Source organism: Ceratina calcarata, unplaced genomic scaffold (genome assembly GCF_001652005.2).
Source record: "Ceratina calcarata isolate Rehan_Ccalc_2016 unplaced genomic scaffold, ASM165200v1 scaffold115, whole genome shotgun sequence".
Taxonomy (NCBI): domain Eukaryota; kingdom Metazoa; phylum Arthropoda; class Insecta; order Hymenoptera; family Apidae; genus Ceratina; species Ceratina calcarata.
The window spans coordinates 129,496-145,892 of NW_017132445.1; the positions used below are offsets into that span (position 1 = coordinate 129,496).

Consider the following 16,397-nt stretch of genomic DNA (forward strand, 5'->3'; position numbering starts at 1 on the left):
TTCTTCCGACGTCTGAGTTATTTTTAATTATAGTAAATGCGTTTTTCTAAGGTACATAAACTTTTGGGATTGACTATATAGCCAATACATCCTTAAAACGAACAGCTATTCACTAGCGTTCTCAGAGACTTTCTTGCGGCAGACTTTTTGCTAATCGGTTCATAGAAGTATCTCAGTGGCTCATAGTTTTTTTCACGAATTCGCCTCGTTTCCGCAAATGAATATGCATGCGGTCTGGTGTGTGGCTGGTGAGATATTTGCCGAAGAATTTTATTGCGCTCTCCCGTATTATGCAAACAGGAAACGGGAGATGGAAATTTTTTCCCGCGTCTCCGAGACGATACGTTCAACATGTAAAACGCCACTAGCGTTTTAAGCTCTACGTACTCATGTACTAAAGTTACATTTTTATCAAAACGCGTAGCCATTCCTTGGACTTTTTTATTCGCGTTAAGAAAATTATAAACATGTATCTGGCATTCATTAAGATATGTGAGAGAGTTGCTAACCCAGATTTCATATTTCAAAGGTATGATATCTCGGCGTTAGAGGAATTTTTCATTGCTTTTGAAAAGAGAAATTAAATTTAGTAGACTGTGGACTTTCATGCAAAGTAAAACATTTATCGCTTTGAATTAAGAAAATGGAATCAGTTTTTTGTTCCATCTAATGCAATATTCACGCTGCTTTTACTCCGTACATATTCTTATGTACTAAGTGCAGCGTTCATACAATTTTCTTGTAAGAACATCAAATCTACAGTTCTCAAATTACATACCGCAGTTTCCGGAATCTGAATGTTGCGAGTACCGCGCCTTACGATCCGAAAGTTTCCTGGTCTAGTTCCACAAGTTCGAGATTATTGATTGTGAGCCCCGAAACTCCTCGATCATTGATATAACGTTTCACGAGCCTGGCGCCGTCGATATCGAGGAACAGAGAGTCTCGCAGTCCGGGGGTAGTTCGTATGGGACCTCTCCGCGACCTAGGGTCATCAGTATTGTATCTTACGACAGGAGAATTTCGTATTGAGTTTCGCAGCAGGCGAACTCCCTCCTATCGAGTTCTATATCGCGCGACAACTAGTACCGGGCCTTCAATTTTTATTTAGAACATGTTCAAATAAAACACTTATGACGGAGCAAATTGATCTTTATAAACAATCGTTGTTGCGAATAATATTTCTTTAAATTTCCCTTCTTGAAATTTTTAAATATATTATCTTTTACAAAATTCTTGTATCATATTTTATTCTCAAACCTTTCCAATGTGTCATATTTTATTTTCATACCTTTCCACTGATTAGATACGATTTTTTAGACTCTAGAAGTGTATTGAAAAATTGGAATGAGAAACTTGTATTTTGCATTGGACGCATAAATACACAATGTTTGATCAAAGTTGGAATTGGACACTTGGTCGAACAGTTCGTTAGCTACGATTGCTTCCCCACCCGAGAAAGGGGTGTCCGCGGGTGACCGGACGGGGCTGTAAAAAGCGCGTACGTTTCGGCCCCGGGTGGCAATTTCATCCGATATCGTAAAAAAAACGGCAATCGCCGGGCGGCGTGGTGCATTCAATTCACGAGCTACGGGTCTCGCTTTAATGCTGCGTTTCGCGGCTATTTTTACAACCTGGAACACCTGTTTCTGCGACTTCGCCTCGTATCGTTTTTACCTACCTCCGTTTCAACCCTTTCCCTGCGTTATAAACGATTCGTTTAACTCCTGCGAGGCAACCATAGCAATTCGCGGGACCTCCATAAACTGTTATCCTATCCGGTTGTTATCGAGGCTGTGTAAAGGGGGATGGAAACGTGTAACACGTAATGTTCCACATAATGGTTGATGGACAGAAACTGTTTATACTCTTTCATTTGAAGTACCATTCTGTTAGAACTATTCACAACTTCCTGTACGATTTTTTTATATGATTTATGTGGTTTACTTCAAATTGGAATATTCGTCAGATTTTTTTATAATCACGTGGCCAACCATAAACTATTATATATCTATACGACTTGTCGTCGATATTGACTATGCAAAGACGGAACTAAACTTCGAGCCGTATGATTTATTTTGTCAACAGTGAATAATCAATGCTGATTATGCCCCAAAAACACTTTTGATCGGTTTATGAGGGTGGTCTAGAGCAAAACGAAAATTGCTATCTGGGAGGATAATAATGGAGGGTAAACCTTCGCGAAACTCGGCTAGTTATATTCAATATCACGCTAATAGCATATTAATAACCGGACAGGGCTCTTTCGGTTTTAACGAGCCGGCACTACGGGTTAACATTAAACATTTGATGGTTGCCGCTTTGCGCCGTAAATTTTCCGCTCTCACAGTCTTTTAACGAGACCGTGCCGCGTTCAACGCTTCGATGCTGAGTAAATTTTCCGCTGTCTCGTACTCCTTTTTGCTTTCCGTCGAGCCCCGCTCGACTGAGGGACCGCGTCTTTTTTTCACCGGCAAAGGGGAAACCTCGACAACTTTTACAGGGTAAATGTAAATTGTGGAAGAAAGCCGAGATTGACTGGCAATATTTCACGGACCGCTAAAATGATGTCAGGAATTCACTGGCAATTGGGATGCGAACGCAAATTTATGTAGTGCTTTATGAGGGTTTTAGGGTAGGTAGTTCTCTTTAAGCGGCTTCAGAGGATGAGTGATATAAACCTCTTAAGGCGTCATCTGCTTCACGACACATCGTCAGCCAGTGGGATTGTCAATTCTCTGATTTTTTTACGTATAAAATGATTAGAGTTAACATTCATTAGTTTTAATATATTGCATAACTGTTGTGTCACTTTAAAAAAGAATCACATGTCACTAAGTTCAATAATGTATGAAAGAACGCGTAAATTTTCAGAACCAGGAGAAGGCATCGTCGACGCAAGATACCGGTGATCAAAAAAGACTTCGAAGATTCGTCGGACGAAGTGATTTCGTGGCACGATCGGCAATTGCGTTCGATCGAATTCTACGACATGGAGCATAAGCCGAAGTATCTCGCGAACAAGAGGGGCACCACGAGGCACCGATTTTCGAGCAGGACGCGGAGGGCCGCGACAGCTCGCAAGGAACGCGTGTGGGATCACGGTGTGATCCCTTACGAGATCGATGGGAATTTCTCTGGCGCTCACAAGGCTTTGTTCAAACAGGCTATGAGACACTGGGAGAACTTTACTTGCGTTAAATTTGTAGAAAGGGTCCCTGGCGAGCATCCTAATTATATACTCTTCACGGAAAGGCCGTGTGGGTGAGTTTACCAACGCGTCGAACAAGGATTCTATTTTTCTTTCAATAGATATTATCTTTAGAAAGTTATTCATATATTTTCTATATTCGAACTAACACCTCATGAGATAAAACGAAATTTGAGTCTGTAAAAATATATAAATGTGATAATAATAAAATGACATTGTTCGAAGATTATTCATATTTAATTGGTTCTTTTTTTTTAAAATGATTTGTGAACAGTTGCTGTTCGTTCGTTGGGAAAAGGGGTAACGGTCCCCAGGCGATAAGCATCGGGAAGAATTGCGACAAGTTTGGAATAGTGGTACACGAATTGGGCCACGTAGTTGGTTTTTGGCACGAGCACACCAGGCCCGATCGGGACCGTCACGTACAGATCATTCGCGACAATATCATGTCCGGTGAGTTAAATTTTCCGTGCATGTATAATAAAACTAAAACATTCTATTTCATGCATGTTTCTGCAACGTTTCGTTTAACAATCATTAGAACACCGCAATAGTTGTGTTTGCTTCGCGAACGCATCGACGCCGAAATGTTTGGTGAACGTGAGAAGGAATCAAAACTGAAGACACGGCCACTACGTGCCCGAATCTCGATTCCGCGCAGGGGTTCGGTTCCGGTTTAGATTAATAGGCCAGTTAGCCCAAAAGCAAATCTCACTCGTCATTAGCGGTGACAACTATGTAATCGTGCGGGACGGTTATTCTAATATTTACAGCGTGATCGTGTACCGATTAATGGATACTCATAACACGAATACGATAACGAGCTGTTGGATTAGCCGACTGTTTGCCAAGCGAAATTGCGCCTTAGACGACGAAACGTTACGCGAGGATGCGTGACCAGTCCCCGTGACGGTTTCGTCGAGTTTAAACAACGGACGAATAATACTCGATGAGATGCTAGGAAACACGGAATGCACAATACGTGGGATAACAATTGGGGGTGTATACCGGAAGCGGTTCGCAATGCCGCTTTCGTAGCAGCCGGCGATCGATCAAATCGATCGGCTTTGTTTCTCCCAGTTCGGAACTTTAGTTAGGCAGAGTGGAGTTACTTGACGCTGGATCTCGATGGTGTTCAAACCTAGTTCGCCGAGGTGGTTAATTTGAATGGTAGTTCGATTGTTGAAGTGGTTCACAGATCTAGTAACATGGGTAGTAAGACAGACGATGCAAGTTTATGAATGTTCGCTTTTGTAATCTAATTTGTATATCGAAACTGTTATTCAGTCATATCATATAAAAATTGAGTTGAAATTAAATAAAGATATTTGGATCACATAAAATTGTTATTTAATTATGCCATAAAAATTGTTTCAGGTCAGGAATACAATTTCAATAAGCTGACCGAAGAGGAAGTGAATTCTCTCGGCTTGCCTTATGATTACGATTCCATCATGCACTATGCAAAAAACACGTTTTCGAGGGGTACATATTTAGATACGATTTTGCCAATGGAAATTCATGGGAAGAAACGACCTGAGATTGGTCAGAGGTTGCGTCTCAGCGAGGGTGATATCGCTCAGACGAATCTTCTCTACAAATGCTATAGTAAGTCCATTAATTTCTCTTTGTAACAATTTCTAGAAGTAACTACTAATTATTTATTATACTGGATTTTATGTATGAAAAATACATAAAAAGTATAAAAGTATGTAGAAGATAAACGGAAATTCTCACAATTTCATTCTATAGATTACATTCTACAGAATTTATTGAATTAATCTAATTATTTATTTCTATTAATTTTACTTTTGTTATAGAATGTGGCAGAACGTTTCAAGAAAATAGCGGTTCGTTCGGTTCGCCTTCTCACCCGAATAGTTCGCCGCCACCCGAAGGCGAGAGATGCGAATGGAGAATCACAGCCACGCACGGTGAACGAATAGTCCTTAACATTACGTCTCTGGACATATTCAAGAGTAATTACTGTCGCAGTGATTATTTAGAGATCAGAGATGGATACTGGCACAAGAGCAACGTGCTCGGTGAGTAAAATTCTTTTAGAATTATCATCGGTCCATGGCAAAATATCGTCTTTCATAGTTTAATCCCGATTACGAATATACGCACATTGCATGGTGATAAATGAATGGTCGGGAAACAACTTTTTTTTTTAAATGCTATAAAGTTTACCTATAGGAGGATTTAGGTTGTCGATACCGTGTAAGATTTGTGTAATCCTTTGGTTTACGCTCAGCCTTTATGAATATCGTATTTCATTTTACTTGGTTTTTCGGTTTTAAATTGAACAAAGTACTTTGTTTTTTAAAAAGATTAGATTTATGGAAAAATAAAATACATATGATTATTTTTAGAGAAATGTTCATCTGGATTCTATATATTAAATTGTATAAATATCTGTAGTATAATAACTGAATACTTTTATGTGAAACGAGTGACAGAATACCTTGATTTAATGAAACGACGTAAGTAATTGACAATTGCAGGTCGTTACTGCGGAAGCGGAAAGATCCACGAGCCAGTGGTCTCCACCGGAAGCCGGATGCTGGTTACATATGTAACGTCGGGTCACCAGACCGGGCATCGGGGTTTCACGGCGAGCTACGAGGCCGTTTGCGGGGGCGAGATCGAGCTGGAGGACACGGGCCATTTGGAATCGCCCAATTACCCGGAGGGCTACCAATCGAGCAAGGAGTGCGTCTGGAAGTTGTCCGTACCGGAGAACTTCCAAGTAGCACTAAAGTTTCAATCGTTCGAGATCGAAAACCACGACAACTGCGTGTACGACTACGTGGAGGTGCGGGACGGTCATAACGCGGACTCACCACTAATCGGCGTTTACTGCGGGTACAAGATACCGCCGGACATTAAGTCGACCTGGAACAAACTTTTAGTGAAGTTCGTTAGCGACGGATCGGTGCAGAAGGCTGGATTCTCCGCCACGTTCATGAAAGGTGCACACCGTTTCACGTTCCACCGAGCTTCGATGCCACTCCATTCAATTCGCTTTTATACGACACGAAGTTGCACGGGGTCGAAGGTTAAACGCGATTAACAGGTTGTTTGTATTTTTTTTAGAATTCGATGAGTGCGTTCTGATCGATCACGGATGCGAACATAATTGTATCAATACTTTGGGAGGTTTCGAGTGCTCTTGCAAACCCGGTTATGAATTGCATTCCGATGGGAAACGGTGCGAAGGTAAAAACAATTAAATTTTAAAATCACATTTATCGATTGATACAGATTTTGAAGAGGGTTGTGTTAATTAATGTATTTATGTGTTAGATGCCTGCGGTGGATTATTCGAGGATAATAACGGAACTATCACCAGTCCATCGTTCCCGGTGACTTATCCAGGGAACAAGGACTGCGTCTGGGAAATTATAGCACCGCCTCAATACCGTATCACGCTGAATTTCACGCATTTCGATCTGGAAGGGAACAATGCCCGTCAACAGGAGTGCGAGTATGACTCGGTCGAAGTGAGCAGCAAACTTGGAGACGATCTATTGAGGAAGCACGGAGTATTCTGTGGCTCGAGATTACCGCCATTGATCACCTCTGAACGAAACTCTATGCGAGTCAAATTTACCTCAGACAATAGGTATTTGATTAATTATTTTTACAGATTCATTTTTTTTCCTAATCAACACGTTTTTGCATAGTATCCAGAAAACTGGATTCGCAGCAATTTTCTTCACGGACATGGACGAGTGCGCGGACAATAACGGTGGCTGCCAGCACGAGTGCAGGAACACAATAGGCTCTTATCAATGTTCCTGTCATAACGGGTTCACGCTTCACGAAAATGGACGCGACTGCAAGGAGGGTGGCTGCAAATACGAAATCGTCGCCCCTGTGGGTACCATAACTTCCCCGAACTATCCGGACTATTACCCCGGTCTCAAAGATTGCGTCTGGCACTTTGTTACCAAACCAGGACACCGTATTAAATTAGTTAGTATAGAAACATCTTATTCTATCATTTTACTATTAACATATCGTATAAGATTTTACAATTATATAATAGTTGGGCGTTGAAGAATATAAATTCTGATAAAACTGTTTAGGTTTTCAAAGTCTTCGAGATGGAATCCCATCAGGAATGCAATTACGATCATATTGCCATTTACGACGGGGACTCGCCCGACAGCCACGTCCTTGGCAAGTTCTGCGGCACCAAAGAACCGCATCCAATCTTGGCAACTGGGAATCAGATGTATATGGTATTCAAAAGCGACGCTTCCGTCCAGAGGAAAGGGTTCCTCGCCACTCATAGCACTGGTAAGTTCGGCTCAGAGCGAACAATCCTACCGCTCCGAGTATTCAGAAGTTAAGACTTTACTTGTTCACAGCCTGCGGTGGCCACTTGATTGCGACAAACGAGGTGAAGCATTTGTACTCGCACGCGAAATACGGCACCCATCCCTACGACCATAGAACCGATTGCGATTGGGCGATCGAGGCACCGCTTGGTAAAAACGTTCACTTGACTTTCGTCACGTTCCAACTTGAATCGGAGACCGACTGCAATTACGATTTTGTTGAGGTTTACTCTGGTTTGGACACTTCCGGTCTTCTGTACGGACGATATTGTGGCAACAGTGTATGTTACCGAATAATTTCAATTGAATTATTGTATAAGTATAATTCGATAATTAATTTAAATTATTCGTTTGAATTTTCAGAACACCACAGATTTCATATCGATAAACGAGGCGTTGTTGGTGAGATTCAGGACAGACGACACGATAGCGAACAAGGGATTCATGGCACTGTTCATCGCGGTGGACAGACAGGACTCTGGTGAAAATTATGGAGGTTCCGAGGACGAGGATGCGGACGAAGAGAATCTCTGATCCGTGGCAGGCCTCGCGAATCGATTAGGCTACGGATACCACATCGGTTCGCTTTTGCAGAATAACGATGGGGGTGAAGAATACGAGTAGCCACTCGTTTCTCGACGGAATCCGAAGCGTGAACCATAGTCGGTCGTCGAGGCCGGGAAATGCGTTTGTTTCAACTGACGGATGAACAAGATTTGAATCTGAGAATCAAGGAGAGCAGACAGCCTGCTTGGAGTCGGAGAAGTGTCTCAAGAATAATTTATTACAGCGACAGCGTTAGTTAATGGCTTCACCATTGGATTAGCGTGTACGACTCGAAGTTCGGCCTAGAGACAGGCCAATCGTGCCATTGTATGTTTAGATAGAACGCGTTGCACTACTATGACCCAGTGATAAACAGGTTCAACATGAAAATGATGTAAGCATCACGCGGTGGTTGCTAAAGTGATCGTTTTAATATTTAATCGAACAGTGTCTCATCGATGTGCGGAATTATTCTAAGCGAATACAATAAGAAGATGACGAAGACGAGAATAAGAGATAGTCAACGGGGAACGAAACTGATGTTCTCTCAAACACTGCCCTGTACCAAACGATTCGATCACGTTCAGCTTTTGAATCGACTAATCCCCGAGTCCTGTTTTTATCTTTCCTTTTATAGGATACTCTGTGGTATTCACGGATAAACGGTTCTAATATCACAACATGCTGGTTGCAATGAAAGTGGTCTAAATCAAAGTAAATATAAATCAATGCGACATAATGAAAATGTCCATTCTTTCATTTAAACCACTTTTACGATGACCAGAACGAATATGTTCTGAACCCAACGGCAGAAGAAGCGAAGAAAAAAATCTTCCAAAACTCGTGCAGATACTTGGAATAATCTAGATGTAAATTTAGATACGCTGATCTATCCTGAAGAGTCAGCGATAGGGATTTAACGGCGAGCCTCGAGCGAGGTACTCGTCGAGCGTTTATTGTACATAGATAAAAGTTTAGACGTAGACGTCGTGCCGTTTTATATCGTAGTTATAGGATCGACGACGAAAAGGAAAAAAAAAAAATGAAATGTCTCGTTATCGTGTGAATTCCGGTTCTCAACTCTGTATTTTCGTGTGTACGTTACAGGATGTTTAAAAACTAATTCCAATAGCGACCTTTCGCAGAGTATCAAATTCAGGCAGATTAAGTTAACTGACTAGATAATAGCATCTGATGCAAATTGTTGGTATTTTCAGGAAGTACTAGAATAACCGAATCTTTAATAATTTTATCGTAGATCATCCGATTCGAGTATTGGTCGGATCGTATTCAACTTGCATCTAAACAGGAGGGAAACGTTTTTGTACGTTGCGTAATTAAAGCGAGAGCAGAAAGAAAACGCAGAAAGTAACGATATCCTTAATTTTGAAATTTGCGGTCGTTTTTCTACGTGACTCACTGCCCAGTGTACGATTACTATTAGACTGCAAATATTCACTTGGAAAATTGAAAAATAATAAAAATCTGCGTTCTGTTTTTCGTAGATCTAATTTATGAAAAATTGCACAACATATTTGACTGTCCTGACGATGCACAGAAAAAACTGGCATACTTTTACTACTGTTTAATTCAATTGAGAAACGAATACGGCCTACCTACATTGCAGAAACAGGTTTGCGAGTAAACACTGCGGAGAGATTTTAATGTTCTGTCCGCGAGCGTACCGTGTGCGAGCGAGTACGCGCAAAATGTAAGGGGAAAGATCCATACGCCTAGAGTCACACGTATAGATGATAATACCATATCTATTGTACGACGATAAGAGCAATATTAAGCGCCGCGTCAAGTTCCTTTTTGTAAATTATATGTGATTTATTTGTTCTCAGAAATATACGTTATAGTCACTCTATATACATATTATTAAGCAAGTATATGCAAGTAACACAAGCAGTTCTACTATTAAAAAAATATTCCTCTACCTAAATCAGTCTCCTTTATCTCATACAAAAATTCCCAATTCTCGACGGTTTCTAATCATCATTTTTATCAATTGGAAGTTAAAAAAGAAAAGATCGATTAGAACAGATGAACGATTCCAGATGACGATGCTGTAATTCGTTCTAGCATAATAATGAAGTGACGTTTAGAATTCTAAGTAGATACCAATTTTGTAATCAGTGATTGACCATTACTTAAAACTCAGTCATTGATAAATATAGAAACTCGCTCGTTAATGGAACATTAATCGCCTCATCAGGTAAGTATTATACAATCATTTGAGATAAAAATATTATATCGTGAAGAATTTTAAAACGTTTAGAAAATTTTATTTGAATTACCAATGAATTCCGTTATGATATGAAGTGCATATAAAGCCTTGAGGTACTAAGTATCTATATTTGGTGAACAAGATCGCTACAGATGCAAGGACAATAAGCGTGGTCGTTCTGTTACATCATCGATGCTCTACCGGTAGTGATTATGTTAATACCCGAGATCAACTTTCATGCTCAGATAAAAATGAAGCATATTATATAAAATATTAAATAATAATATCAGACCAAAGTTTGAGTTTCGTCAATTCCATAATGTATGGATAAAAACAAGAATGAGTTTCATAAGGCAGAAACAAAACTAGAACACATCTGACTTTCTAGTCTGTATAAATAAATACGGATACTGAGTTTCATACTCCGTTATGCCTGTACGTACAGCTGTTACATGTTTGCGAACCATTCAAGTGATGTCCTACTTAGAAGCTATTATTCAGACCGGCGCGACGGCCTTTGCACGGTTCTTTCTTTTTACCGAGAGAATAATAGTGATACGACGATTCTGTAGCTCTCTCTACGCAATTATTTTGCTCTTTGTGGACACTGTACAAATGAGTTATTTCCAGCTACGACTGTTCGTGCCCCACCTTGGAAGTCCTACGGAGGAGACCATCACGGTTTACCGCTTTCCTTTGGCGAGATCCGACCGGCTGTGACCAATTTTAGAAAAAGTGAGAGGCACATGCGCTCTGTCACGGCCCTCATCCTTCCTCAGCATCACACCTCCAGAGTTCGAAAAAGAACTCACATCTCACGATCAATAAAGTTAATTCGTTTTAACTTGCCTGTTTCGCTCTTTAAACTCATAGTATGGTATCGTTCTCAGGAAATTATTGATTCGTTCTTAGAAATGGGTAATAGTAGAATATTTTCTTTTTTGGTGGTAATACCATTGGTCAATTATCATTTTATTACTTTCCACGACTTGTAGATATGTATGTAATTCTTAAATAGAAATTCCGCGACGTAATGTCTATTCTTAACCGATGGACAAGTTTAACGCTTATAAATAATAGACATAACATTGCAACTAAGAATACTGCACCATTGTGTATTATTCAATAATTATTAAGATCTCATTCGTTTTATAAAAAATTAAATCATGATTTTCTAACATACATTTCAAGGTACCCTAATTACACAATGTTCGAGTACATATTTAAGTGCATGCCTCCCCTACTGTTCCCAATGCAAGTTCATTAATGAAGACATAATCACGTTATGTTTAATGAAAGAAAAGGTCATACGCATTCTTAATGATGCCAATTATTTAACGTAGAATCATTGATAGAAATGAACTTCTATATAGTCACATGCTGAAAGAAATTACTGAAGCTACCGCGAATTAATTTGCATAACTTCATTCAATAAACCTTGATTTATTTAATAACAAATAATGTAAAGCATTACCGTATTCCTTCATCGAAAAGCAAATCAATCGTTGTCGAGTCAATGAACAGGTCATTAAACACGAATTGCTTCTGCTGCACCCATCGAAATTTATAAAATCAATAAAATAAATGTCGCAAGGGAGGAGGTCAGGAGCTATATATCCGGTGCGTAGAAAACATGCGTGAAGGCGTCCTGGCGTTCTGCGGTCTTCCGCGAGCGAATCGGAGCCCAGGATGAAGTCACCAACGGCCAATGGATGTGAACTGAAAGAGTCGATAGTCGGTAGTATAAATTTCGTGTCGAGCGTCCATCGCGCATTAATCGTTTGGTCTTCGACCGTGCATTGTGTGTGGCTGATAGCAAAAGCTCCATTACTTGCTCTAACTATCAACTGCTCACTTTCTACAAAAGTGCGAAACTAAACCCCAGACTTCAAAATGGTGAGTAGAAATAATTTCTGAAAATTGTGTCCGCGAGCAACGAATAATCGTCCAAACGATGAACGTTGAACAACATGGCTTGGGTGACGCTTGTACCGGCCGGCACCGCCCTGTTCTTTATGACTCACTTAGGTACCGTTAAAATAGTCAGAACAGTTATAATTCACTGTTAGTGATCGCATAAGTTTGCACGAAATGAATCTTTGCACAGGCTAGGAAATGTGAAAGCATAAAGGGAAGGGAAATGCGATTTCGTTGTTTCGCGTCAATCGAGTGGGGGAAATACGCGTCGTTTTGGGACGCGATCGATACTTCGCGAACGATTCTTGTTAACACATTTCCGTCATTTAGCTAAATTCTTCCAAATATCTCAGTACTTGATGGAAATGGATTAAATATCGTGTATAAAGTGCTATGGATGATAACAGGAGTTAAGGACTAAAAATTACTTATATTTTTTCAGCGTGAATGTATCTCAATCCACGTTGGCCAGGCTGGAGTCCAGATTGGAAATGCCTGTTGGGAATTGTACTGCCTGGAACATGGCATTCAGCCTGATGGTCAGATGCCATCAGACAAAACTATTGGAGGTGGTGATGACAGTTTCAATACTTTCTTCAGTGAAACTGGTGCTGGAAAGCACGTGCCCAGAGCTGTTTTCATTGACTTAGAGCCTACAGTAGTCGGTACGTAATTATTCTGTACACTAAAGTTTCTTGAATATGTTTCAAGGATGATTCAAATGAATTTTACCAATATTTCCTACAGATGAGGTTCGTACTGGCACTTATCGTCAGCTCTTCCACCCCGAGCAACTGATCACAGGCAAAGAGGATGCTGCGAACAATTATGCTCGCGGTCATTACACGATTGGCAAGGAGATCGTTGACCTTGTCTTGGACCGCATCCGTAAACTCGCAGATCAATGTACTGGACTCCAAGGTTTCCTCATCTTCCACTCGTTTGGAGGTGGCACTGGATCCGGCTTCACATCTCTCTTGATGGAACGTCTGTCAGTGGATTATGGAAAGAAGTCGAAACTGGAGTTTGCGATCTACCCGGCTCCGCAAGTCTCCACTGCAGTGGTCGAACCTTACAACTCGATTCTCACAACCCACACTACCTTGGAACATTCCGACTGTGCATTTATGGTCGACAACGAGGCTATCTACGATATCTGTCGGCGAAACTTGGACATCGAAAGACCGACGTACACGAATTTGAACAGATTGATCGGTCAGATCGTATCTTCGATCACTGCCTCGCTTCGCTTCGACGGCGCTCTCAACGTAGATCTTACGGAGTTCCAGACTAACTTGGTACCATACCCCAGAATTCATTTCCCGCTGGTCACTTACGCCCCAGTAATCTCTGCGGAGAAGGCTTACCACGAACAGCTCTCAGTTGCGGAGATCACGAACGCTTGCTTCGAGCCGGCCAACCAGATGGTGAAGTGCGATCCTCGTCACGGAAAGTACATGGCCTGTTGCATGCTCTACAGAGGCGACGTTGTGCCCAAGGATGTCAACGCAGCTATCGCTACAATTAAAACTAAGCGCACCATTCAATTCGTCGACTGGTGCCCGACCGGTTTTAAAGTTGGCATCAACTATCAGCCACCCACCGTAGTACCGGGTGGCGATCTTGCCAAGGTACAACGAGCCGTCTGCATGTTGTCCAACACCACTGCTATCGCAGAGGCTTGGGCCCGCCTCGACCACAAGTTCGATTTAATGTACGCCAAGAGAGCGTTCGTACATTGGTATGTCGGTGAGGGTATGGAGGAGGGTGAGTTCTCCGAGGCCCGCGAGGATCTTGCCGCCCTCGAGAAGGACTACGAGGAGGTCGGTATGGATTCCGCAGAAGGTGAAGGAGAAGGAGCCGAAGAATACTAAATTCACCGTCGCCGAGATTTTTCAATGACGTACAATTCGAAATAAACGAATTGATTTGCAATCGTTCTCGTTTCATGTAATCCCATCTTATCCTTTGTACGTTTTCCCGATCTTTTTATTTCCACAAATTATATTCGAAAAGTTTCTTTATGTTGAAGAACGAATGTTCGCAATACTAATTTGATGAGATCATTGCATAATTAATGTAAAATAATTCTTAAATGAAGATTGTAAGCTGCAATAATGTTGCGAAGGAAGAATAGAAACGTTGCAAATATGAATACGAAAAAGTCAGTTTTTCTACTTATTGTTGGTACAAATAAATACGCAATGGTTGAGTTAACGTTTAAAATCATTTGCGCATAATTTGCTCATAAAAATTCACGAAGCATTTGAAAAAATTGCGTACATACCATAGGACACGCACGAGGCGCCAAGTATGCAGTTTGCCTAACAATTTATCGCCGCTGTTTAGACTGTCTTATTGCGAATACGAGAATATCTCTCCTAATTCTATCCCATTTCGGTTTCGCGTCTTCCGTCTCGCTTTATTCCAACGGTAAGAATAGATTATCTCTCTAAGAATCTGCCATGAGTCGTCGCAACTCCTTACACTTGTCGGCGATACGCATGCGTGCTACGGCAGTGCACGTTGGTGCATGTCGGTGTGCAGAGTGGTGTGTAAGGCGGTATTTTGTTAAAAAAAATTGGCGGTCTCGTTGGATTAAAAAATTGCGAAAATGTTACTAACGCGCAATTAACACCGCGGCCAAATGGATCGCCTGTTCGTTTTGGATCGCGACGTGTGATATGAGTGAGTGAAACCCGATATTGCTAAAAATTTTCAGCTACGTTTCCCTCGAGAAACGGTGCAAAAAAACCATGACTCACAGCATCGATGCAATATTTACACTATCGTATCGAGGCTGCAGTTATGGTGCGGCGACATATTTCGAATAAAATCTATTATTCAAATACGCATACGTCCCGGATAGATACATTGTTTGCATACTTACTCTTTGGCAAGAGGCTGCACCTTGGACGTGTGCAATTGGAGTGCAGCCCCTCCAACTCTCGAGTTCTCGTCGCTACGTTCTCCGGTTTCCTCGATTACATTTTTTTTTACCTCACGCGCTGAATAATACATTTGAACAGAAATCATTTCGGGGAATGCTAACTCGGTTTCATGACAGTATCAGATAAGAACGAGGGAGCATTCCGGCGACAGCCGCGAATGAGTTCGAGCGACTTTGTAGTAAGTTCTCGGACGCTTATCTTGTAACTTTAGCCGGAGCGTATGCGTATATACAGGAGGCTCTTGTGTTTTTGATAAAGCAAACAATACACTTGTACGCGCTACCTGTCGAAATGCGTGTGTATACAGCTCTTCGCGTTAACACTGGTTAAATGCTGTATCTACACGTGAAATGCAGCTAAGATAATACAGGTACAAAAGGCATTGCCATGTCGTGTTGCGTCTAATGCATCGCAGTCGAGAATTTTTTTTGTTCTGACTTAGAAACTCGATGAATGGTACAAAAAAATTGCTTTCGCGAACGCTTGTAGTGTTTTCGTGTGTGTAAGATGTTTCTGATGTCACGTAGTTCCCAGGTAAATTATGTGAAAAACATTTGACAATTTTGAAGTGAAAGAAAGTATCCTTCCCAAGTGTACTCGAGAGGTTATACCACTGACTCATTCGCCTGATATAATTAGATATAAGATACTGCAAATATAGAAGAATACTCTGAAACAATTTATTGTATTCAGTAATTGTTTCTTAATATCATGACAGTTTGATATCTTCAGAAAATAAAAAGACAATGGCAATTTTCATCTATTACTATTTCTAAATCAATTGTTTCATTTAGTATTCTTGTATCTCTCTTATACGTTACTGTTAATTCTGTTATTTTCATATAAACCTCTGTTTATTGCAGACCACTGCCCAGCCATGAAGATGAGTTTCTCCTTATCTTCGCTTCAGCCACTCGGTCATGGCTTGGAAAAGCATGGCCAAGTGGGGATAGCGATAGAAAGACCATACAACAGTCTCACAAAAAAGAGGTTTGTACAATATTTCTTATTCGATATATTCTAAATTATCATACAACTAAATTGTGTTTGCATTACAGGAAAGATCCAAAGCAACTACACAATCAACGTTTGTGGACTAACCGAGAAGACTGCAAAGATGAATTTTGGGCAGCAATACGATCTAACTATGATTACATTATGGATACTAATTTGATAGATAGTTGTAAGGTATG

The 16,397-nt window shown here is 40.9% G+C and overlaps 3 protein-coding genes across 3 annotated transcripts in view; all 3 read left to right on the forward strand.

Moving 5' to 3' along the window:
- The window catches only part of tok (tolloid-like protein 1 tolkin), a 43,673-nt gene extending 33,697 nt beyond the window's left edge, over positions 1-9,976 (forward strand). Inside the window, exons 5-15 of the mRNA XM_018022035.2 lie at positions 2,875-3,264; positions 3,486-3,664; positions 4,589-4,819; positions 5,032-5,256; positions 5,719-6,186; positions 6,311-6,433; positions 6,521-6,839; positions 6,901-7,192; positions 7,306-7,519; positions 7,591-7,841; positions 7,924-9,976. Coding sequence (XP_017877524.1) covers positions 2,875-3,264; positions 3,486-3,664; positions 4,589-4,819; positions 5,032-5,256; positions 5,719-6,186; positions 6,311-6,433; positions 6,521-6,839; positions 6,901-7,192; positions 7,306-7,519; positions 7,591-7,841; positions 7,924-8,094 — 2,863 coding nt within the window. The 3' untranslated portion in view covers positions 8,095-9,976. The remainder of the gene's footprint in view (positions 1-2,874; positions 3,265-3,485; positions 3,665-4,588; positions 4,820-5,031; positions 5,257-5,718; positions 6,187-6,310; positions 6,434-6,520; positions 6,840-6,900; positions 7,193-7,305; positions 7,520-7,590; positions 7,842-7,923) is intronic.
- A 2,136-nt stretch (positions 9,977-12,112) lies between these two features.
- LOC108623441 (tubulin alpha-1 chain) lies at positions 12,113-14,188 on the forward strand. The gene is made up of 3 exons (XM_018021960.2): positions 12,113-12,232; positions 12,696-12,918; positions 13,001-14,188. The coding sequence occupies exons 1-3, from the start codon at positions 12,230-12,232 to the stop codon at positions 14,125-14,127; spliced, it is 1,353 nt and encodes a 450-aa protein (XP_017877449.1). The 5' UTR covers positions 12,113-12,229; the 3' UTR covers positions 14,128-14,188.
- A 95-nt stretch (positions 14,189-14,283) lies between these two features.
- Positions 14,284-16,397, forward strand: part of LOC108623434 (uncharacterized) — a 213,758-nt gene continuing 211,644 nt past the window's right edge. Inside the window, exons 1-3 of the mRNA XM_026812198.1 lie at positions 14,284-14,941; positions 16,068-16,194; positions 16,263-16,392. Coding sequence (XP_026667999.1) covers positions 14,938-14,941; positions 16,068-16,194; positions 16,263-16,392 — 261 coding nt within the window. The 5' untranslated portion in view covers positions 14,284-14,937. The remainder of the gene's footprint in view (positions 14,942-16,067; positions 16,195-16,262; positions 16,393-16,397) is intronic.

What these genes read in the sequence shown, in the direction of transcription:
- LOC108623441 (XM_018021960.2), top strand. An exon ending in CTTAGAGCCTACAGTAGTCG is followed by an intron (nt 12,919 to 13,000) that starts GTACGTAATTAT and finishes TATTTCCTACAG; the next exon opens with ATGAGGTTCGTACTGGCACT.